Source organism: Tiliqua scincoides, chromosome 5, assembly GCF_035046505.1.
Source record: "Tiliqua scincoides isolate rTilSci1 chromosome 5, rTilSci1.hap2, whole genome shotgun sequence".
In the NCBI taxonomy this organism is placed as follows: Eukaryota; Metazoa; Chordata; class Lepidosauria; order Squamata; family Scincidae; genus Tiliqua; species Tiliqua scincoides.
Genome location: NC_089825.1, coordinates 141433730 through 141457937, shown reverse-complemented (window position 1 = coordinate 141457937; position 24208 = coordinate 141433730). Strand labels below are relative to the sequence as shown.

Here is a 24208-nt window from a genome sequence, read left to right as displayed (position 1 = left end):
AAATAAGCCATACTGGGGTGAAGAAGGAGAGTATAAGAGGACTCCACTGTAAAAGGTGCCTCTTTACCCACTTAGAAAGAGTTATGAGAAAATATGACACCAATCTTACTGGAGACCCAACTTGGTGCTTATTCCTTTGGCTCCAGCTTTGCCTGAAGCCAGCTTGATAAGTATGTGACCTCCCACATCCCACTTTCATTCAGCAAGCCATAACACCAAGGGAATAACTTGTCTCACTTCCCATTTGGTTCCAGCTAGGACAAAGTCCTGTTACCAGCACTTTGCAAACAAATATATTTGCCTGAAACTTTGGAGAAGTACCAGCTTTTGGCTTGGACATGCCTGGACAGGCAAGGAGGACCTTCCTTTTATTTTAGGGGTTCATCTGGTATCCCAAACATCTCCCACTGGTCTACCCTGCAAATCAGGCACAGTAACAGTTCTGGAGTTCCTCTGGACTCACCCTCAGACATGAAACAAAACCTTCCTGGAAGGAATGGAAAGTGAAACTCAGCTGTTGAAAGACTGTCTTCAGGAACAAAACTTGAACACTGCCAAAGATGCAAAATGAAGAAGGTGCCGGGCCAGTCTAGAGGAGCACTGGAGGGGCAGGTGAGCTTAATAGCAGCTATTTAAAGAGGAAAGGAGGGACTGAGAGGAAACAGCCTTAAATGGGAATATCTTAATTCCCAGCCAAATGCCCTGTGATAAGCCACTGGTTATTTGCTTGCCTGGCCCCACCCCTGTGTCTTTCATGACAACTGGACACATATATGCATTGAGAAAGCAAACCTTCTTCTGCTAGTGTCTTCACCTGGAAGAACACAGGAGAGGAAGATAGGAGGTGCTGGAAGTCGGCTATTTTGAAATGGCCTTGTGCAGATGCTCAGTTAAAAACTGGGTGAACTACAGGTGGTGAGTCCCCAGAAAAGTGCTTGTATGGAAGCATTTGGCCCTAAGGCATGCTGTGTCCTTGAGTTTAGCTACACTGAGATGTATCCAAATGGCCATTTTGGGAGATAAGGGATCCCTGTCGTTCATCATGTATAAGAGTGGTTGTGCGGCTCCTCTAACCTGCATGGAAACTAAACCTTTGCTGAAATGTGCATCATTGGTGGTGATCAGTGGTGTGCTGGGCTCAGCCCATTTGTACACTCGGGGATAGGGTTGTATCAGACTTCAGCAGGGGTACAAGAGCAATTTGGACGATGACCGCCCTCTCATCATAGAGCCATTCAGCCTGAGTCCCTTTTTTGACCCAACTGTTCTTCTGTATTGTGTCATCAAGGTTCTGTGTAATCGGGCTCCACACGTGCCAGCAAACTCCCTGGCAGGCTCTTCATATAGGCCCAGAACAAGATTTCTCCTTGGCAAGGGAAGAGGGGAAAGGGGGCAGGAAGACTGGAGGCTGGATCATGCTTAAGGTGACAGTGTACCTAAACACAGTGTATCTCCTCTGTACATAGGAAATGGGCAAGTGTGTTCCTGGTAGTATGTCCGCACCAGCCTTTGGGCTTGAAACAATTCCACTGTCTCTGAACTGTGTATTTGTGTGTATTTGTTTCTGTGGCTGGTTTGGCTAATGGCTTCTCGTTTGGTACAGCTGGGAGTTGTGGGCCTTTGTGGGGTTAATGTATTTTTGAACACCAATACAGGGGACCAGTCATGCAGCTGCGTTTAGGCGTGCCGCTCAAGGGAGGCTTGTCCAATTCCAAAACATCTTCCTTTACAGGCAGGAAGATTTGCTATTCATGTCCTAAGTTGACAGCACAATCCTATGCATGTATACTTGGATGTAAGCTTCACTGAGTTTGATGGGATTTACTCCCTGGTAAGTGCAAATGAGAATACAATGACAGCCTGAGGTCACTTGTTCAAAAGGCCAACGTGCCCACCAGGATTGTCTCAGTGATTGCCTAGGACAGCAGCTTGGAGCAGCTAACAAAATTTCCCCTGATCCAAGTGACCCCAAAATCCATTCCCTGTACCCGGCAAGTGGGAGTGGCCACGTGCAGCAAAAGGTAGAGGTGTTTGAAAATGGTGCTATTTACCTTACTCAGAAGTAATTCTGTTGTCCAGTAAGAGTTAGGCTGTGATCAGATCAGAACCTTTACAGGCATAGACAGCCGACACAACATAGTGCTACATAAAAACAATGCACAAAAGGGAAAATAAAAGATCCGTCCAGCCCCCACAATAAAAAGCAAAACTGCACTTTGTATACAAAGTGAGCTCCAATTCAAAGTATTAAGACTCAAGAATGAATGCCAGCATTTCTCTGAATAACAGAATTAACATCTTTGACATTAACATTACCATCTTAGTTAACTCCTTATGGGTGCCTGTTAACAAATAATGAATTTTATCCAAATTGGGCCAACCAGAGTGACCAGAGAGTAACAAATCTAGGTAATTTAACCCATTTTTGCTTGGCCCACAGGTGTACACATTTGGTCCCTGTTGCGTATATGCAACATTGGGCAGAAATAGCTTAAGTGTAGATCCTGGTACCAAGTGCATATGCTATAAGGATTTAACCACCCCCAAGCCACATGCCTAGAGACTTAGGGCCCAAACCTATCCAGTTTTACAGTGCTGGTGCAGTTGTGCCAGTGGGGTGTGCACTACATCCTGTGGAGGAGGGGCAGACACTGAAGCCTTCTCATGGTATGGGAACATGTATTCCCTAACCACAGGGCTACATTGTGGCTACACCGGAGCTGGAAAGTTGGATAGGATTGAGGCTGTAATCCTGTCTTACTCACCAGAAGCAAACACCCCTCACAGTAGGACTTGAGAGACTGTGTGGTCCAATGGCCAGGGTTGGCCTTGGCCAAAGATGACCCAGATTCTAACTCATCTCTCAGCCATGAGGTTCACCGGGTGATTTTGGGCCACTTATGCTCTCTAAGCCTAACCTACCTCATATAAAAATGTGGGGATAATGTGGGGGGAGGAACCATCTGCACCACCCTGAGCTCCTTGAGGAGAGGATGGGATTTAAATGAGAGAAATAAATGAATGGGATGGAATCAAGAGCATGAATAGTATGGGAGATTGGTGTAACCTAGAAAGGAACTGGAAGCTCATCTAGTTCCTCTTCTCTAAAGATGGGGCCCTGCTCATCTCCCTGTAGGAGATATTGGGGACTGCATTTCTGCTTAGTCTGTAGTCACCGTGTATTTATCTTTTCCTAGTCCCTGTTTTTCACTTTAGGAGCCCTGAGGTGTGACAGTTTCAAGGGTGGCTTTGTTTGGCATGGAATGATGGTCAAAACCAGCCAGCAGCTCCTTACTTGGGGGCACACCTAATTGGCCAATGTACAGGGCAAACACGCTCTTTGCCCCAAGCGTAGACCAACCCAAAAATTTAAGCATGCTTGTTGGTTCCTCTATGTTCTTGCACTTCTGCACCTGACTTGTTCTCTTTTCACCAGTTACTCAGATCTTGAAGCCGAAGTATGCCTTTGCTGTCCAGGTTGGCAAAGCTGTCCAAGTTGTTTCATATCCCCTTGAAATACTATGGATAAGGGCAAGATGGATGAGGGATCAGAGTGGGCACCGTTGGTTTCAGTGCGAAGAGACCCACCTTGGAACCAAGTGGAAGGCACTTACAGAGGTGGACTAAATGGGCAAGAGGGTGCAAATCACATCAAGGACATCTCTGAAACCACTGACCCTTTATTCATCACCCCAGCAGAAGAGAAGCTGTGGGACCAGCTTGTGGGCATCATGTCTCCATCGCTTTGGGAAGTGAAGGTTTCTGGGGGACTCCAGGAAGGAGTCTCGAGGGTGCTCTCTTTTTCTGGCTCCCCAAAAGCAATTTTGAGAGCCAAAGAGGCCATCAGCAGACTACTCATCATGGTGGGCTCACTGTTCAGAGTCAATACGGTGACACATCTGCAAACCAAGCATAGAACAGCTGGGTCTTTCCACCTCCACGAGGGACTCGGTCTCTTTCTTTGGGAGGGAGAAGCTTCTAGAAGCTTCAGGGTGGATGCAGTCATGAGCCTCAGCACAAGTGGAGACAAGGACTGTGGAAATGCTGTGTTTGCTCAAAGGGCGTTGAACCAGCAAGGATTTCTCCACACTAAGCTGGATGTTTTTCTTGGTCATCCACCAATTATGGAACTAGCAACCGCTGCAGTGAAGCTGGCTCTGGAGGCCGCATCCTCCAGAGGTCTCCGGTCTTTGCTGATATCCTGCTCAGATCCTGCTATCTCTTCTTTTCAAGCAGAAGCAATCACTACAGGAATTGAAGCCTTTAAGAGAGACCACGCTGCTTCTTCCTTGAAGAACATTAATTTTATATCTAGTAGCAGAGATGATCTGGCAGTGTTCCTTAAGGAATGTGGGAAGCTCTGGTCTCCAGGAAAGAATGGCCAAGAGAGGCTGAGAAATGTGCTCCTGTCCTTGGAAGCTGTCCGGATTGAGGTGGTTGCTGGTTCCATCACAAAAAAGAAAGTAAGGGCATAACCCTAAGCAGGTCTACTCAGAAGTTAGTCCTATTGTGTTCAATGGGACTTATTCCCAGGAAAGTGAGGTCAGGATTGCAGCCTGAATCATTCACTGTATTGGTGTGAGGAAGGGCAGGGATGGGAAGAGAAATGGTTGACAGTGGATGGGGAGAGGTGCTGAGGTTGACACTCACCTCGAAGGCAAACTAGATGTCTGTCTAATAGGGGGTTTATTTTATTGATATATAGTATTTGGGGGAGCAGTGAAATGTGGCTAAAGCATGGCAGGGAGTAGTAGTAGTTTGGCCCTCCCATAGTTCTGATTATGATTGTAGCCACCTTCTCCTGTGTGATTTTCAGTAGGGAAAAAGACCTTCATTGGCTTTCAGTTAATGGCACAATGGTTGAAAATTGTTGGGGGCATGTGAATTAATGTTGATTGCCATCTCTGACTCTCTGCTAGACGGATGTTGCAGTCATTCCATTGGTGCGGGAGTCTGATGGGCTGGGCTGGGGCCCGGATGTCCTTGCCATCACACGGAAGGCTCTGGAAGTTGCCCCACAAGCTGCGAACCTGCGACCAGGAGAGGTTCTTTTGGTGACCGCTTCAGGCTTCCCACAATTTGATTGCAGAGACTTGTACCTGGTGCAGCTTGAAGGGTCTCAGCTGAAGTGCAAAAATCCCCAGGAGGTAAAATTAGAAGTGCTACTGACCATGATTTTGCCCCAGAACCTGTTCTTTCTCTGAGTGCACCCCCTTCACTGGCCCCTAGGAATGCCTCCATAGCTCCAGATATGAGGCGCTCTTCTGTGTTTTACCATTGGTTTCTTATAACATTTTTTTTTAAATCCTGCCCAGAAGTTGTTTAGGATAGCAAGAATACCCCCTCCCCATTTTTTCCTCAGGCTTATGGGGCAGGTTAAGCTGTGTGATAGTGACTGGCCCGAAACCACTCAGTGACCATCATACTGAGTGGGAATTTGTGGGCCTCCTTGCCTCTCATACCTGCCCCTCACTAGCTCTCTTGGAGACATATCGAGTGGACTTAACTATTGCTGGGTTAACTGTCTCCATTTCACTGCCATGGAAAAAGCAAATTAGTGATGCATTTATTCTACCCTTCCTCCAAGGACTTCAGGATTGGCATATATTATCCTCCTACTCACAACGACCCTGTGAAGTAGGTAGTGCAGAGGGAATGTGAGAGTCCCAAGATCATTCAGTGAACCTCAGCCACTCCCTCTCAGCCTCAGTCTTCCCCAACTCTGATATGGGACAGTAATACTGCTTTCCTTGCAGGGTTGTTGTGAGGACAGTTTCAATACATGTGAAGCACTTTGTGGAAAATACTATACAAATGTTTATTCTGTATGTGGAGCAAGTGCTCTACAGCTCAGATTGCACACAAGTCATGTCTGGGCTAAACATGAAGATTTACCTCCCAGTCCCACTTTGTCCCCTGCTTCTGAAACCCTCCCTCAATATCAGCTCATGGTCACTTATTTCCTATGGTGATAGGTGTACTCCATGGTGAGTGTTCAGGAGGCCCTTACCCTGGCCCCTCAAGCTTCCTTGCAGTAACACATGTGTCCTCTTCTTCTTCCAAGCAGGCCATTCGGAAGATGGTGTGGAACTGTCTCAGCATCTTCTATGGGTCCTTCCTAGAGTCCATTTCATTCCCGGTCATCGAGCCAGTGGGTCCAGACCAGACCATGAAAGGGGAGTGTCTCCTTGTTATGTTGGAGGAAATTAACCGCTTCTTGAAAGAGGTTCCCAGCACCTGGATGAAGCTGGTGCAAGTGGTCCCCCTTCTGGAACGGACACCCCCTTGCTCGGTAATCACAATAGGAATTGATGGTGTTATAGGTAGTCTTTGAGCTCTGTTGGTACATGCAGCAATGCTGCATTGTTGTACCTGTACCAGCAGGGGGCAGTAAAGCCAGCTAGATGGTGGTAAGCTGATAATGTTCTCTGTTCTCCATAATGTATGCTTTGGTTAAGCAAGGTGCTATTCTTACACCTTCCTTCCTTCCACTCTTTCTCTCCTCTTGAAGAGGACCAAATTAGCTGGGGGATCCATTTATTTCCTTGCCTACAAAGGGGTATTTTCTTAAATAAAACTACCTTTGACTTTTGAATACAAACCCCATGCAGAGCTTCCTACCTGGACCTTCCTGTGCAATGTTCCTTTGGTGAAACACTGCTCAGCAATCTGCCACAGGCTCACTTTGTATAAGTGCATGTTTTATGGCCAGGGAAGGTTCTGCAGTCTAGATGATGATGATGATGATGATGATTATCAGTATTTATATACCGCTTTTCAACTGAAAGTTCCCAAAGCGGTTTACAGAGAAAAATCAAATAGGCCTTAGGAGTGGACCTCAACAAGTGGGAAACCCTGGCCTCTGAGCAGCCCACTTGGAGGCAGGCTGTGCAACATGGCCTTTCCCAGTTTGAAGAGACACTTGGCCAACAGTCTGAGGCAAAGAGGCAAAGAAGGAAGGCCCATAGCAAGGGAGACAGGCCAGGGACAGACTGCACTTGCTCCCAGTGTGGAAGGGATTGTCACTCCCGAATTGGCCTTTTCAGCCACACTAGACGCTGTTCCAGAACCACCTTTCAGAGCGCGATACCATAGTCTTTCGAGACTGAAGGTTGCCAACTACCCTGTCCCAAAAGGGCTCACAATCTAAAAAGATGCAAATGAATACCAGCAGACAGCCAGTAGAACAGACACTGCTGGGGTGAGGTGGGCCAGTGCACAGAACAGAACAGTGATCTTCAACCTTTTTTGTGCCACGACCCCAATAAATAATGAGACTGGGGACCCACTGTCAGTCCCTCTCCCCTCTCAGGACCCTCTCCCCCCATTTCTGCCCCCCCCCCGTCGCTGCACTCTCCACCCCCATTATGCCCTCCCAGCAATGTAACCATATTCATATTAGAGAGAGCAGAAAGAGTTGCCATGAAACCTGGCACTAGTGAAAGCTGTTTCAGCCTAATTGCTAAGAACTTGTGCAAGAATGGGACACCAGCTCCTGGAACCTGAAGGGGTGCACCAGGTGCCCCCTTCACCTGGTGGTGCTCCAATTTTGTTCCTCTAAGTTGCTGCGACCCCATAACTCAGGCTTCGCTACCCCATTGGGGTCACAAGGTTGAAGAACACTGCAATAGGAGATGGTTCTCCTGTGGTTTAACCCCTGTGGAGGGGAGGGATCTCTGGTAGTCATGTCACAGTGCTGCAAAAATAAGAAGTTTTGTCTCCCAAAATTATTTCTTCTACAGAATGATTAGGGTGTAGAGTCCTGTGCTTAACTTGGGGACCATGTGTGCAGTTAAAAGGATGTATAGTGAGATGAGAGCCAATATCCATTGTTCTATTTCCATTTTGCAGATTCTGGGAAAGGTGTGCTGAGACTGAATGATGGTGGTTTATGTTATCCTTTTGTCATTCCGTCCAGTAATCCTAGATTACAATAACTTTTATCCTGGGATGAGACTGAATCCATGCTCTTAAACTCTGTCCCCAGCCTTGAAAATATTAGGATTGCTGTCTCTCTCTCTCTCTCTCTCTCTCTCTCTCTCTCTCTCTCTCTCTCTCTCTCTCCTCCCCCCCCCCCAACTTCTTTCCTTTAACTGTAGCTCAAAGTGGAGAAATTAAGCAGGGGGAGTTTTTTCTACTGCTTATCCCTAATCAGGAAAACCTCACATTATATCAGGCTGCTACTTAAAAAAGAAGAGAAGGTCAGAAAAATGGTAGCAGCTCTAGATGCTTGAATAAGCTGAAATCTGTCTTTTTCTTCTAGGTGGAAGATTGCTTCAGTGCTGCTGTGGGTAAGATGATGTGGTTGACACTAGCTGAACAATAGGGCAGCACACACACATTTGTGGGTATCTCCTTCTGCTTACCAGCCCCCTGAGGGAAGGTTGCTTTCATTATATTTGTGCAGGTAGGGAAGACCTAAGGGTTGGGGTTGTCCCATGAAAGCCATTTTAAATCACCCCTTGTGGTCACTGTCATGTGGCCAACAGTTTAGGGTGCTTTTTTGGTGTTGTATCAGGTGATTTTTTTTCCCCCCACCCAAATATCCCAAAAGGCATGGAAAACACTGCCCAGCTTGCCATGACATACCTGGAATTCAAAATGGATGTATTGGGGAATGACAAACACATGTACATACAAAGAGCCCTGTTGGATCAGGCCCAAAGCCCACCTAGAGCAGCATCCCATTTCCTACCAGATGGCTTTGGTAGGAGGACAGTCCCAAAGGTCTCTTCCAAGTAAGGGGGAAATTGTTCCCTTGCCAAGGAGTTAAGTCCTCACAGCACCACTGGGTCTACTTGAACCTGTACCACCTATATAGCTGGTGCACATCTGAGTGGACCCAGGAAGGGAGAACAAGGTCGGGAATGGGAGGGAGTAGGGTACTGGTGGCTCTGCTGCTGCCAGTACTGTCCCCTTCCTGACCCTAATCACACTCCTCCTGCCATGTTTTCCTTCTTGCCCTGTTCTGCCCACCCCACAGTAACTTCCTGGTGCCAGGGCTCCTGTGCAGGCCGTTGGTGTGCTAACGCAGCTGCTCATCACCCGCAGCACTGGCTCTGCAGCACAAAATGGTGTGCGACAATCATAAAGGACCTTGTTCTGCCATAATGCAAGTTCCAGCAGCACAACGTCCTCCCAGGACTGAGCCATCCAAAAATCAATAGTCCCAGATCCTTTTTATTTTAGAATAGAGGAAGTTGCTTTCGACTACAGTCTAGGAGGCTGTTTGATTCTGCAGGTTGGCTCTCCAGGATCTTGGTTCACAGTTTAAGAACAGAAGAAGAGCCCTACTAGTCAAAGGTCCAGCTTCCTGTATTGCACAGCGGCCCACTGATGCCTCCAGGAGCATGCAAGACAAGATACCTGCATCTTGTTGCTCTTCCCTTGCACCTGGCATTCTGAGGTAGCCCATTTCTAAAACCAGGAAGTTGCACGTACCAGCTTGTAACCTGCGAAGGACTTTTCCTCCAGAAACCTGTCCAATCCCCTCTTAAAGGCATCCAGGCCAGACATAACAACAACAACAGTATTTATATACTGCGGTTACAGAGAAAATCATAAATCTAATGGCTCCCTGTCCCAAAAGGGCTCACAATCTAAAAAGATGCAACACCAGCAGATAGCCACTAGAAAAGACACTGCTGGGGGTGAGGTGGGCCAATTACTCTCCCCCTGCTAAATAAAAGAGAAGCACCCACTTGAAAAAGTGCCTCTTAACCAGTTAGCAGGGGTTCAAACCACATCCTGTGGCAAGAAGTTCCACAGACTAATTACACACTGGGTAAAGAAATATTTTCTTTGTATGTTATTATATATGACAAAAGCTTGTGCTTTACCTCCCTCCTCCTTTCCCATTTCTTAAAACTCAGCATCCCCTAGGAATACAAAAAGAATACAGAGGCAAATGGAGAAAATGAAACTATTTTTGTGTGGACATGGTACCCTAGTGTGGATTAATATCCAATCAATCCATCTTTCTTCCAGAGCCTGTGGGTTTCTGTCACCCAGAGGACTCCCTCTTTCTGTGGTACCTGAATGAGAGCCCAGCTGCCTTCCATCATTTTGAAGTGCAACTGAAGGAAGTTGGTTATCGCATCCAAATGCGTTGCCCTTGGGGAATGGTGTTCCAGGCCACAGAGACGTCTGTGGCACTGCATGAGTTGGGAGCCGCCTTCCGTTCTGTGCGAGACCAGTACCTGTTGCATTGCGAGACCCGACCAGAAATGCTAGACTCCTTGCTTGAGCAGGTGACCGTTCTGAAGGAGTTCCCATCTATCAAGATCTATTCTGATGACAGAATGTGGCTGGTGGGCCTGTCTGATGAGATGACCTCTTTGTTCCAGTGCCTTTCTCAACGGGCGTTTCAGAGGCAACTGGTGAACCGGGAGTTTACAGCTGAACCACTGCCCAGATGCACTGTTGCAAAAGATTTTCTAGTCCAAGAGATGCTGCCCTACAACCCTCTTGTAAACATTGACATCATTGCTACGAATCCAGCAACTGTGAGGGTTTGGGGCCGCCGCCAGAGAGTGGAGGAGGCGGAGAAGCGCTTTAAGGAGCTCCTGGGTAACTTCTACGTCCAACCAGTCCCTTTATCAAAATTCCAGTCTGAATTTGTCAAGGTGCTATGGGGCGAGCTCTTCCACAATGACTTCTGCTTGAAGAGAGGCATCCCTGCTGTTCTGGAAGTCTCTGAGGTTGTCCAGGTTGCTGGCTTAGAGTTGGATAAAATGGTGGAAGCAGAAGAGATCATCATGGGACACGTGGGTGAGAAGACAGTAGTGATAGATAAGGAGCTGCAGTGGGCCACAGTGACTGAAGAGTGGAAGAAACTGCTGCACGGGTTGGGGTCCCAAAGAGAAATAGCCCTTCATCATGTTGCAGCCAGTCAGGTGACTGTGGTTGGCATCTCACCCCATATCACTCACGTGGAGGAATGCATTAAGGAATACCTAAGAGAAAATTCTGAAGTGCTGGGAAGTATGATGCTTGCAAGACCAGAATTGGCAAATGCAGGGCAGAATCTCCTCCACATAATGAACTGGGAGCATCTCAAAGTTACTGTCAAACTCCAGCCAAACAACCAGGTATTGTCCTTGCAGGTGAAAGGTCTCCAAAAATACGTGAGGAAGGCCATGCCAGCCATCAAGATAGACCTGGATTCTCTTGTGCCGGCAACGATACCACTGCAGAGAGCAACTCTTAGTGAATACTTTTCTGGGACTGGAGCAGGTCTGCTGATGGAAATGGCCCAACAGTGCCGCTGTGTTGTCAGGATGCAGCATCAACAAGTCCCCAACCATTGTGACAGAGGCACCAATAGCAAGAGCAGCCGGGGGAAGGTAACTGTGATGTTTGAGAAAAGATCTCTTTGCAGCTTCTGTTGGTTTTCTTGTTTTGTTTTTAAAGGGTGCTTGGGCCATGGGTAGAGGTGTTTGTTTCCAGTGAGTAAGATAGGATTATAGCCTAAATCTTACTGAACACAATGGGCTTACTTCTGAGTAAAATAAATAACACTGTTTTCAAACACCTCTAGTCATGTGTACCAGGGATAGACTTGTGAATCTCTGGTTGTTGAACAGTCTTTCAAGACCTTGACCTACAGCAGTTACTTTCAATGTTTTTCTTTTCATGGCACACTGACCTTTATGGTCCTCCTCTTGTAATGTCACTTCTGGCTTCTGTTGCTCTGTTTCTAGGGCAACTGTCTATAGGTAATAACTTGCCTGTCCCTCTTTCTCTGCCAGCTCTGATTTCATACGTCCAAATAAAAATGGGGATAAAAATATGTACTTCATTAGACAAGAAGCACATGCTTTCTCTGTTTTTGAATGATGGACTAGATGTGAAATTTTAAACAGCTTTGGGAAAAAATGTGTACTTGGGTACAAATTAATGATATGGAATTAAAATTTCATTTACACTGTCATCCAATGTTTAGTATATGACTTTAACTTCAAATGTTTGCATGTTTGTCTGGTTTTTTCCCCCCTAGAGATTGGCTAAAGACCATGTGGAGGTGATCCATGCAGTGGGTAGAAAGAGCCATGTGGCCTCCTTGAAGCAAGAGGTGGCTAGTTTCATTGCTATGTTCCATGAAGAAACCATCAGTCATGAAGCAATAGCAACTTTCCATGACAGGTTCATCAATGAACTCTGCAAGAACACATCACGCCGGTATCCCATTGGCCTCCATCACCCGGGGGATGAGCTTCAGATTTATGGCTATCAAGAAGACGTTGGAAACCTTCTAGAAGCAATTCATAGAAAGATTGAGAAATACCAGGCAGAGTGCATTGAAGCTGAGGCTCAATATGAGACAGTTCCATGTATTATTGTAAATGAAAGCTTGGTTCAGGGAATACTGCCATCCAACTCTCTAGTAAAGACAGAAATCATTGCTGAAGATCCAGTAACTGTTACATTCAGGGGTCCCCGACAAAAGGTGGTGGAGTTGAAGAAGCGCTTTGAGGAGGTCCTCGGTGACTTCCAAGTTCTCCCAGTCCCTCTGTCAGATCTCCAGTCCCAGTTTGTCCAGGCCCAGTGGGGCAAGCTCTTCTGCAATGATTTCTTCATAGAGCAGGGCATTCTTGCTGTGCTTGAGGTCTCTGAAGTTGTGCAGGTTGCTGGCCTGGACTTGAGTACAATGAAGGAAGCAGAGGAGATCATCATGAGGCAGGTGAGTCAGAGGACTGTGTCGATAGCTGAGGGGCTGAAATGGGCCACCGAGTGTGAAGAATGGAAGGCACTGCTGCACAAGTTGAGATCCTATAAAGAAGTTGCCCTTCATCACGTTGCACCTGATCAGGTGACTCTGGTTGGCATCTGCCCCCATATCACTGAGGTGGAGAAATCCATTAAGGAATACCTGCAGGATAACTCGTCAGTGGAGGAAAAAATGTGCATCCCCAGAGCAGAACTAGCTTTGGCTGGGGAGAATCTCCTCTGTATCATGGAGTGGGATGATCTCAATGTCTGCATTCAGATTCAATCAGGCAGTCAGCTTTTAGCCCTGCAGGTCACCGGGCTGCAAAAATGGGTGAAGGAAGCCATTCACGTTATCAGAAAGGACTTGAATTCCCTTGTGTGTGGCACAGTGCCTCTGAAGAAGACATCTCTGGTGGGGTACTTCTCCGGGGCCGGAGCAAGTTGGCTGCAGGAAATAGCAGAACAGCAGGACTGCATCGTGAGAGTGGCGAACCAGAAGAGTGTGTGTCACAGTAATGGAGGCACCTATCATAGCAGAAACAGGGACCAAGTAAGTGTGTGATGCCATTTAAGACCTTTATTGGGCAGCTTCTCTTTGCTTCTCTTCAAATTTGTGATGATAAAAGGCATGTTAAATTGTTGGAACTCGTGGGTGTTTCTAGTGCATTGAGTATTGGTTGGTCGAGTCTCAGAACAAGGAATCTGCCCATCAAATTTGTTTTGAGCCAATGGGCCAGGTGGGAGTCAAAAATAGTTCTGTGTGAAGTCCACATAAGAAGAGCCTCACTAGATCAGGCCAAAGACCCATCTAGTCCAGCTTCCTATATCTCACAGTGGCCCACCAAATGCTTCAGTGAGCAGTCAAGACAGCAAGATACAACCTGTGCCCTGGTGCCCTCCCCTGTGTCTGGCATTCTGAGGTAGTCCACCTCTAAAATCAAGAGGTTGCACTTACCCTTCATGACTTGAACCCATGATGGACTTTTCCTCTAGAAATTTGTGCAATCCTCTCTTAAAGGCATCTAGACAAGATGCAATCATCACATCCTGTGGCAAGGAGTTCCACAGACTAACTACATGCTGAGTAAAGTAATATTTTCTTTTGTCTGTCTTAACTCTCCCACCACTCAATTTTAGTGGCTGTCCCCTGGTTCTGGTGGTATGTGAGAAGAAAAAGAGCATCTCTCTCTATCCACTCTATCCATCTCCTGCATGATTTTGTATGTCTCAATCTTGTCCCCCCTCAGGCGTCTGTTTTCCAGACTGAAGAGCCCAAAACACTGTAGCCTTTCCTCATAGGGAAGGTGCCCCAGCCTAGTAATCATTTTGGTTGCTCTCTTCTGCACTTTTTCCATTTCCACTATATCCTTTTTGAGATGTGGCAATCAGAACTGGATGCAATACTCCAGGTGCGACCATACCATCAATTTGTACAAAGGCATTGTTATATTAGCCGTCTTATTCTCAATACCATTTCTAATAATCCCAAGAATGGAATTAGCCTTCTTCACTGCCACCGTACATTGTGTTGACACTTTCATCGACCTGTCCACCACCACCCCAAGATCTCTCTCCTGATCTGTCACAGACAGCTTAGAACCCATCAGTCTATAAAGTTTTGATTCTTTGCCCCAATGTGCATGACTTTACATTTACTTGCATTGAAATGCATCTGCCATTTTGCTGCCCGTTCTCCCAGTTTGGAGAGATCCTTCTGGTGCTCTTCACCATCTCTTCTGGTCTTCACCACTTGGATAAGTTTGGTGTTGTCCTTTTATTAGGAATCTTGGCACCTTTCATCTGAGGCAGACTGCACCTTTACCCCTTTCAGCTTCACCTTACCTTCAAAGGGCACTGGGCTTAAGTGAAATGGGAGTGAGATGCTAGCTTTGGGATATCACTAACTACAGGATTTGAGGCATTTTTATTTTGTTATTGTTTTAGGAATTGGCTGAGGAAGACCACCCAGTTGTGGTGTGTGTGGTGGGCCGAGAGCACGACGTGGCCTTCCTCAAGCAACAAGTGGCTGATTTCATTGCCAAGTTCCATGAGGAAACCATCTGCAGTGCAGAGATAGCTACTTTCAGTGATGAGATGCTCCAGGAACTCTGCAATAACACATCACATCTGTTTCCAGTTTCCTTCCATCTCCCGAGAGAGAAGGTTGTCCAGGTTGCTGGTTCCCGAGATGATGTTGAAAAGGTTCTGGGGGCCATCTACACACTGATAGAGAGAAGAGTGAATGCAAAGATCCAGAAAGCTCAGGAGGTGTGGATAGATTCCAAGATTCTATATGAGACTGTCCGGTGGCATCATGCGACTGATGATGGCTGGTCCACGTTTGACATGGCCACAAACCGTCTCCTGGAGACGGAATTCGGCAAAAAGAAAATGAGGGTCCAGGTGCCGTGGAATGGACAGAAGATTGATATCAACTTGCTGAAGGGTGAAGCTGTTGTGCCAAGCAATGGGAAGAAGTTCAGGATAAAGAGGGAGATCTGCTTGTGGGGTGAGAAGATGCTCCTCACCCTCGAAGAGGCAGAGTCTGTCAAAGTCTCCTTTTCATCTTTGCCTCTAGCAGCAATTTCGCAATGTATTTTTCTATTGCTTTGATGTGGTTTTTTTTTGTCTTTCCATGTTTGTCTCTTGTGCCACACAACTGCTAAGCCCCATGGATTGCTTCTTTCAAACACTGCCACAAAATGCCTGTTGATCCCTATGTTATGTTGCTGTTAAAGGTGCAGAGCCCATATCCGCAAAGGGCCAACTACTTCTGAAAATAGCCAACTACTTCTTGAAACCCAGGGATGGACCCAGCTGATCCACTGCCCTAAATGGCCATGGATATGCTGTTCCACCCCCCACCCCACCCCAAATTCTGCCCCCATCAGTGTGTGTAGGCAAACATTTGCACCAGCAGAACCTCCCACCTGATGCCAAGTAGGTACACGCAAAACCTGTTCTCCCCCCTTTCCGGTTTATTGGCCTGTGCTCTCCACTGTCATTTCCTGTGAGCTGAGGGAAGGGGATAGAAGGGGACGGTGGCAACAGCCTCTGGAGCAGGACAACAGCATCTTCCCACCTCCTCCAGTTTTATTCTAATTATTTTTATTGTAGACAAGAATATTGCCCCACACTGGGAAGCCATGGATGACTGTTTGATAAAGAAAGTGAAACTGCAGAGCAGTTCGGAGGAGTATAAGGATGTTGTAAGGAATTTCAGTAAGACTGCTGCTGGCTACACAGTCCTGAAGGTGAGTCACTATTGGTTGGGAAACCTGAATGCTGAGCAGAGGTTGATTTGTTTGTGCCACCAGCCAGCAAAAGGTAAGAAGAGTCTGTTTAGCTCAACCACATGTGGCAACAAGGCAGCCAATGTACCTATCCCACCCTCTACTTTGGCCTGTAAAAGCGAGACCACCAAGCGCCACGAGCAGAAAGTCAACATACAGCAGAACGAAAGGGTGAGCAGAACAATTGGCTCCACATGGTTGAAGTGAGAGAGCCAAGTCCATACGTTCCCACTGTGCGATGAGAGGAGCAATGTTAATTTGAGAGCTGAGATCCACAAAGTGGCATCCAGAGTGATGTTTCTGTGAGTGGAAACTCCCTTTGAGAATTGAACGTTCCTTCCATTCTCGGGGAATGTCAACCATCTGAATGCCAACCATCATCTTAAACTTTGGTCTGGACTTTTGGGGCTGAATTACTTACAAAATACTTAATGTACACAATTGCATGGTGGAATGCCTCTGGGGCTGGATTATTTCAGATTGCCAATGGGGCAATCTGTTTTTTGGATGTCCCCCCACCCCACCCCACTATGTTGAACCCTGCATGAGAGGAACTGGCAGATAACCTCAGCCTTTCCAATATGGGAATTATTATTATCATTTAACATTTGGGGAGTTTTTACAGTCTGAAATGGAACCTTCTGAAAGGTTCCCGAAGGAACCTGCTATTTGATGGCTGCTATCAGAATTTGCTACACATGAAACTGAGCTATTCATGTGACTTTTGAACTCTACTTTCTCCCTTCAGACCTGCCTGAGTTCAAGGAAACTGGTGGCCTTTGCTTTATTACATGATTAGTTTTTATCTCTGTTGAGAAAGTTGAAGGCCTGTCACAGGGGAAAGAGGAGTATGCCCAACTTGGGTTCATGCTGTCTTGGGGGAGGATCAAGACTGAAGCCTCCTGAGATGAAGGAACTTACAACCCAATTCTATCCTCCCCTCTCCCCAATGATGCAGTGGTGCCAAAATGGCTACTGCTGCATCCAATCTGGGAGGTTTCTGGTTAAGGGAACAGTTGTAAGGCTTTGTGGTGTGTGTGTGTAGGGGGGGGGGTTGTACTTGAACCTGCAATAGCAGAATTGCTGGATTGGGTCTGGAAAGGGGGATAAGATGCAGTGGCCACCACTGCTGCTGAACCCGCCCCCTTCCAGGACCCAGTCCACCCTTCTCACTGCCTCCTCATTTTGGCTTCTCCCACCCACATTCCGCACTCCCCACCCATTGTGCTTTCCCTGCCATTTTTCCCTGGTCAGCAGGTGGCTCTGGATCTCCTGGGGCAGGTGTGAAGGTTCCAGCTTCCCAGCATCATGCTTCTCTTCCTGTTAGGTTACAATCCTATATGCACTTTCCAGGAAATGTCCCATTGCACTCAATGGGCTTTACTTCTGAGTAGACATTCATAGGATTATGCTGCTAATCCCTTAAGTGATCAACCACACGCTTGGTGACACCAAAAATGCCCAGGCCTAAGATACTCACTAGCCTCCTTTTAGCCATTTAAATATATTAAATATATATATATATATATATATATATATATATATATATATATATAAAGAAACCCTAAAAAGAAACTTTATTAAACCAAAATTTGGGTGTGAATGACCTTCTATGAGACTCTTTGGGGATTTTAAAAAAGAGTGGAAGAAATCATTGTGCTTTTGCTACACTGTGATGTGGAGTTGTCTATACTTTTCCCAGTGCCAAACTAACTTTTGAATTAGTTTATGTGTTCCTATTAAAATGCTCAAATCAACATTTGGTTGACTGCAACTTTAAGGGTATAGAAAATCATGTGGGAAGCTGCCCTGGAGGGATTTCTTTGGCTTTTTCAAATGCACTTGGTTGCTATGAGTACTGTAAACTGAAACCTATATGTGCATGTCAGTGACCTGCCTACACCCTTGTAATTCCCACACAGGTAGAGAGAATCCAAAACAGGTATCTGTGGGTGTCCTACTGCTGGAAACGCAGCTGGATGGAGAAGAAGAATCCAGAAAGGATTCAGAATGAGCGCATCCTCTATCATGGAACAGCGCCAGAGAACTGCGATTCCATCCAAGAGATTGGCTTCAAATGTGCCTGCAGGAAGAGTAAGATTGTGAAGGAGTCTTGTACCCAAAAGATATTCAGTCCCTCCCCACTAGAACAGCTTGAAATCAGAAATGAGTGGTCTGGTGGAGAAGAGGAAGGGAGACCTCAAGCAGGGGTGGATACAAGGGGGGGCATGGGTACATGCCCCCTCCCTAAACTGTCATGCCAGCAGAGAAGGACACCTGCTGGAATGGGAAGCAAAATTGGTCACCAGGGGAATACCCACTGGGTGGGGCACTGGCAAGATTGGCTAGAATGGGAGCCCAGGTCTACTGGGCAGGTAGATCTGAGCTCCAAGTCCAGGTGGGAGTGCAGGTCTACTCATCCATCAAACCTCGGCCACGAAGGCCAGAATTTTAACCAGGAGCCCAAGTCTACCTAGCAAGTAGATCTGGGCTTCAAGCCTGGACAGGAGCACAGGTCTGCCCACCCAACAAACCTTGGCAACAGAGGCCATAGTTTCAACCAGGAGCCCAGGTATAACAGCCTGGTTGACCAGGGCTCTGGAGTTAAGGTAGTGCTCATGGTCCCCCCAACATAAACACTGGATCTGCCCCTGACCTCAAGCCATGTGCGTGCATGTCTTTGCTGTGCTCTTGGTTTTGAGAGCTGATCAGGGAAAGAAAGGGGCTGAGAACACCCCGCATGAAGTGACTGGAGAAGATGGTACAGGAGCACTGGGAAAAGGGGAAAGTTGTAAGGGCTAATGAGAAGCAAACCTGTGTAAAACCATGGATGTTCTCCATGATCCAACATCTTGTTGAACTCAGGACAGCCCTATTAAAATGCCTATATTAAAATAATGACAAGATTCCAGCCCAAGCCATTTGCATGGAAAGAAACAGTGAAGATGTCAGAACTCAGAAGTTTCCAAAAGATTCCAGGAAGTGTTACAGAACTTTGCGGAGTACAGATACATGACTCTCAGTCGAATCCTGTGCCTGTCTACTCAGATGTAAGTCCCATTAGAGTCAATGGGGCTTACTCCCAGGAAAGTGTGGATAGGATTGGGCTCTCACACTTTCAATCCTTGTCTTGTCCCATTTCTTAAACACTTAAACAGACACAATGCAGGTTGTGTCTGTTGTCTAGTGTGTTCCCTGAAGCATTTGGTGGGCCACTGTGAGATACAGGAAGCTGGACTAGATGGGCCTTTGGCCTGATCCAGTGGGGCTCTACTTATAGTAAGAAAATAGTGCATAAGAACATGTCTTCTAACTTCTGGGTGTTCTTAATGCATGAGTGTGAACATGTTGCCTGCTCTTGTTTCTTTGCAGTAACTCTCTACGGTGAAGGCATTTATTTTGCAGAGGAAGCCAGCCGTTCTGCACACTATGCCAAGCCAGATCCCTGGGGGTACCAATTTATGTTCCAAGCTCGGGTCCTGACCGGGGAGTATGGCCGTGGGGCTGAAAAACTTGTGTTGCCTCCTATGAAGCCAAGCGGTGGGGGCCGATACGACAGTTTGGTGAACGCTCTCAGCAAACCCGCAATTTTTGTGACTTTTTTTGATGATCATGCTTATCCAGAATACCTCATCACTTTCCGTGGGTAAGCACTTGGATGACTGCTGCCATGAGAGGGAGCAGGTGCAAAGCGCAAGATGGAAATATTTGGACTCCAGATGCGCCCCTGATGACTCTAAGCAGCTGGGCTGCCATCCCCCTCCTCCAGACCAGCATAGCTCCAGTGTTTAATTTCTGGAAGGGAAGCAGGCAGACTCCTAGAACTTTTGCCTTTTAATTATTGGAGTGTGATAGGGCTGGTTTTTCAGCAGCACAAAAACAAACTGCCGAGCTGGGAGGGGGACGGACACACTGGCAGGGAAGGGAACTAGAGTCAGGTGGCTCGACTCGGAGTCGCGAAAGTGCTGGTTTTTTGCTGACTTGTTAAGTCGTGCGCATGGAAGACTCTGAAAAAGACTTGAGTCAAGGGCCCCTGACCGGCACTCGTCCCCACACGTGCAGACTCAAGTCTGCCTGTATCTGGGTTTGCTTGCTTACAGGGTTTGCTTGCTTGCTTTTGCAGCATGAAAAATCTCATAGGGCCATCATTCAGACCAGGTGAACAGCAGGCAGGTTCTAGTTGGAGGCAGGGAAAGTGTTAATGTTTGCTTCTGCAGGAGTGGGAGGGGGAGAGACAGGAGCAGATCTCTTGCCCATCTGATTGGAAGGAAGGAAGGAAGGAAGGAAGGAACCAATTATCATTGGACAAAGGATGGGTGTTCTCAGATTTTCTTTGGCTGAGGGAGGGCAGCAGGAGAAGCCAAAAGGGGTGCTTGCCTTATGATCAGCTGCAGAAGACCAGGGAGGGGAGGAAGCAGGGAAGGGGGGGGAAAGACGGTTCATAGCCATCAGCTTTCCATTCCATGGCTGGCTGCTGTAAGCTCCATTGTTACTTGGGAGGCGGAACCCTCATTGAATGACTGGTTGAAATGGGACTACTTCTGAGGAAAGCTGCCAAGGATCGGGTTGTCCTGTAAGCCTTGCAGCTGATGTATGTGACACTCCTCCCTCTTGACACTTCTGTCCCCTCTCTTGCAGTCCCTCCCACCCCCTCCTGCCCTGTTTACAGATGGGTGGGGACAGCAGGGGAGTGTTTGAAGACAGCTCTGACACACACACATACACACACACAAAATCTGGCAGCAGCCCTGTTTTCTTCTGTGGTGGGCTTTTTAATGGTGGGGTGTGATTCAACTTGAGTCCTTTAGAGTTGTGAAGGGACAACTCAGTGACTCAGAAAGTGCCCTGATTATGACTCATTTTCGAGTCAAGTCTCAAGGGGGTGGTGACTCTAGACTCGAGTCCCACCACACTGGGTTTTCCCATCCCTGGCTGTTTCTGCCAAGCAAAATACAATATTCATTCTCCCTCTGCAACTCTGGTCTCTCTCCTTCTCCTCACATGCTTCACAGCCCAAACCTAACTAATGCTGGTGCAGTGGGCCCACACTATATCCTAGGCTGGCTAGGAGCTGGGGGGAGGTCTCTTCAGGGGAGGGGGACATTCTGTCTCCTAGTTATCATCCCTCCTATCTACACTGAATCTTTCCAGTCACTGTTCTCTGTTGTTGAAGCTGGCCACAGCTAACAGGGAAGGACACACAGATGTCCTGTTTCTAGAGTTTGTGAGTTTATTCCCTCCAATATCTGCAAGATGAAGAAAGTTCGGATTTTGACTCCTCCTGGCCTCTCATTAGCTTTTGAACTTGTTCACAAAGGTTAAAATGTTTAAGTGGCTCTCAGTCATAAGAACAGCCCCACTGGATCAGGCCATAGGCCCATCTAGTCCAGCTTCCTGTATCTCATAGCGGCCCACCAAATGCACCAGAGAGCACACCAGATAACAAGAGACCTCATTCTGGTGCCCTCCCTTGCATCTAGCATTCTGACATAGCCCATTTCTGACATAATCCTGAAAATGCAAGCATACATTGATAGTTTTGCCAATTTTTCCTTGCTACTGCTATGGCTTGTGAAATGACCTTCTGCAGCCTCACTTTCTCAAGAGTCTTCAAGGGTTCTCAATAATTCTCCTTGACCACAGAAGTTAGGTGGGTGTTTGGAAACTGGGCAACACCCAAACCATGAAGACTAGAAGGCTGCAAATTACAGCATGGCACTTCGTAGGGTCCACAGAAACATTTTTCCTCCAACGCTGGGCAGAAGAAATCAAAGTGATTTGCTTTTTGCATAAATGAACTTTTCATGGTTTGTTTTACTTGTAAATGGCACTTGAATTCCAAACTCACTGAATGGAACAAAAATGCTACTGTGACTGAAATGTACACCTTGTTAAAAAGAACCTATTTCTGTACCAGGTTATAGGATTATTTGCAGAGCTGCAAAGCTGTTCTTTGTGTTGTTCTTTATGTTGATCTTGCAAAGCTGTTCTGTATCTTGTGTGTTCATCCAAAGGTTTTAAATGCCTTTCAGTCCCAATTATGTGCACTTATATTGACAGTTTTGTCAATTTCTCCTGGCTACAGCTATGGCTTGTGAAACTGGCATCCTGTGGCCTCACTTTCTCAAGAATTCTCCTTGACCACAAAAGTTGGGTGGGTGGACCCCAAACCAGGGATGGGGACTCGAGTCAGGTGACTTGAGTTTGAGTTGCAAAAACACATTCTTTGCTGATTCGTGTACACTTGAGTCAGGCATGTCAATGACTTCAACACTGACTCAAATCTGAGGCAGCTGACTCTGACAAGGGTCCCCATATGTGCAGACTCAAGTCTGTGTCTGGGGGTGCTAGCTTACTTTTTTGCGGCGTGCAAGACCTCGTGGGGCCATCATTCAGACCGGGTGAGCCACAGAGATGTTCCAGTCAGGAGGCAGGGAAGGCATTAATGTTTTGGTTCTGCATCAAGCAGGAGGGGAGGAGGTGAGAGCGGGCTCTCTTATCCATCTCTGAAGGAACCAATGATTGTTGAATGAAGGTATTTTCCCTGGATGAGTGAAAGGAAAAGGTGGGGGGTTGGTTGGTTCCTAGCCCTCTAGGAGAAATTCATGGCATGGCTCCAGCAGGTTCATCGAATTACTGGCCACAATGGGACTACTTCTGAGTGGAAATGCAAAGGATTCGGTCATACTGGTAAACCTCCCAGCTTCTGCGTGTGACCCTCCTCCCTCTCGCCACTTCTATCCAAGATGGGTTCCCCCTTCACTTGTGCTCAGCCCAGTATACTTCTCAGGATGAAGCCATAGCACTCCTACGTACTTGTGGGAAGGGTTTACTGATGGCCAAAGGGGAGACTGAGTCAGTTTGTTGCCCATTCATCTGGATGATTTTTGCCTGCGGGCTTTCCTTTTGATGGGGCCTTTTATGTTGAGAAAGCTCTTCCATCTCCTGACTTCAAGAGATTCAGCACCATGTTGCAATGGGCAGGGCCTAGGAGAGGGTGGTAAAGGGGGTAATTTGTACCCGGGCCCAGGGTCAAAAGGGGGGCCCAGGAGCCAAAGGAGGGGACCCAGAAATTTCCTGGGATCTTACAATTTCCTATCTACTCAGATTTGTTGCCCGCATGGGATGCTGGTGACACTACCACAACTAGGGATACTGGGGACACTATTGATGCCACACGGGTTGGTAGACCTGGGCTCCAAAGACTTTTCCAGCTGTCCTTACCCTCCCCACCCTGTTTTGCCCCTCCCTGCCCCTACTATGCTTGCCCGTCACCACCCTCCCCCACTCTGTTTCACCCCTGCCCCTTTGCAAAGGGGCCCAAAGAAACTTTGTACCCCCTGATAAAATTCCTCCTAGAGGCCCTGGCAATGGGCTGTCTGGGATAGAAGCGGGCTTGAGTCTACTGCGCATTACTTAGATGCTTCATGGAAAAGGCTGGCTCCATGTAATCTTATTGGATGTCTTTTCCTTCATCTGTGCTGATCTTGGGGTCCCCATATCCCATTCAAATACCAAAGTCCTTACACTTGGCTTACCTTCCTAGGTGTTGAGTTGGACTTGGTAGCCACGCGCAGTTGGCTACCTGAAGCCAAACTCACAAAAAATGCACAGCTTCATTATGGAAATGAGTCTTAGCCTTGCTCTCTTTGTTAGAGTGTGAATGTGCAGTGCCTATAATTGTTTATTGATGTCCAGCACTCCTCCTGGAGGAAAAGTGGAGCTGAACCTAATGGATCTGAGCATGGTGGAAGAGAGGATCTGGCTCATCTCTACTCTCCAAGTAAATGCATATTATTGGAACCCTGGACCAATGTGTGGAGGGCCAAAGGGATTTTGCTTTCGTTGGGAGGGGGAAGAGGAAGTTGGCACTGGGTTTTTCTGCTGAACACTTCTTGCTCATTTCTTTGCCTGGGATGGGGGTGGCTGGGAGATTTGACCAGTTTCAGCAATAATGAGGAAAGGTGTGTAGCAATCTGGACCTGTTTGCTCAATTAAACTGAAAGTTTGGCCATGTGAAAGGAAGGGTCTTGGGTGTGACTCTCTCCAGCTTGTTGAACCAATCCTGGGCTTCATGACAAAGGAGGTCAAGTTGGGTCATAGGTTAGTCAGTTGCACAGCAGGATTTAAAGATGTTGTGGGATTTTTTTTGTAATGAGGGCAAGGTGGGGAGTGCATTATTATCTCAGATCCTATGCATATCA

The 24208-nt window shown here is 47.1% G+C and overlaps 1 protein-coding gene across 2 annotated transcripts; it reads left to right on the top strand.

Annotated features, from left to right (window-relative positions):
* Positions 1 to 538: 538 nt before the first annotated feature.
* LOC136652118 (uncharacterized) lies at positions 539 to 22042 on the top strand. Of its 2 annotated transcripts, none has more exons than XM_066628996.1 (11): positions 539 to 612; positions 3437 to 4463; positions 4920 to 5147; positions 6068 to 6292; positions 8264 to 8291; positions 9988 to 11345; positions 11999 to 13261; positions 14656 to 15220; positions 15829 to 15965; positions 17927 to 18098; positions 19377 to 22042. In XM_066628996.1, exons 2-11 carry the CDS (start codon positions 3522 to 3524, stop codon positions 19652 to 19654), a joined length of 5196 nt encoding a protein of 1731 aa, XP_066485093.1. In that variant the 5' UTR covers positions 539 to 612; positions 3437 to 3521; the 3' UTR covers positions 19655 to 22042. The 2 variants fall into 2 exon arrangements, with proteins under 2 accessions (XP_066485093.1, XP_066485092.1); XM_066628995.1 differs by having other exon boundaries at positions 6065 to 6292.
* The last annotated feature ends 2166 nt before the right edge of the window (positions 22043 to 24208 follow it).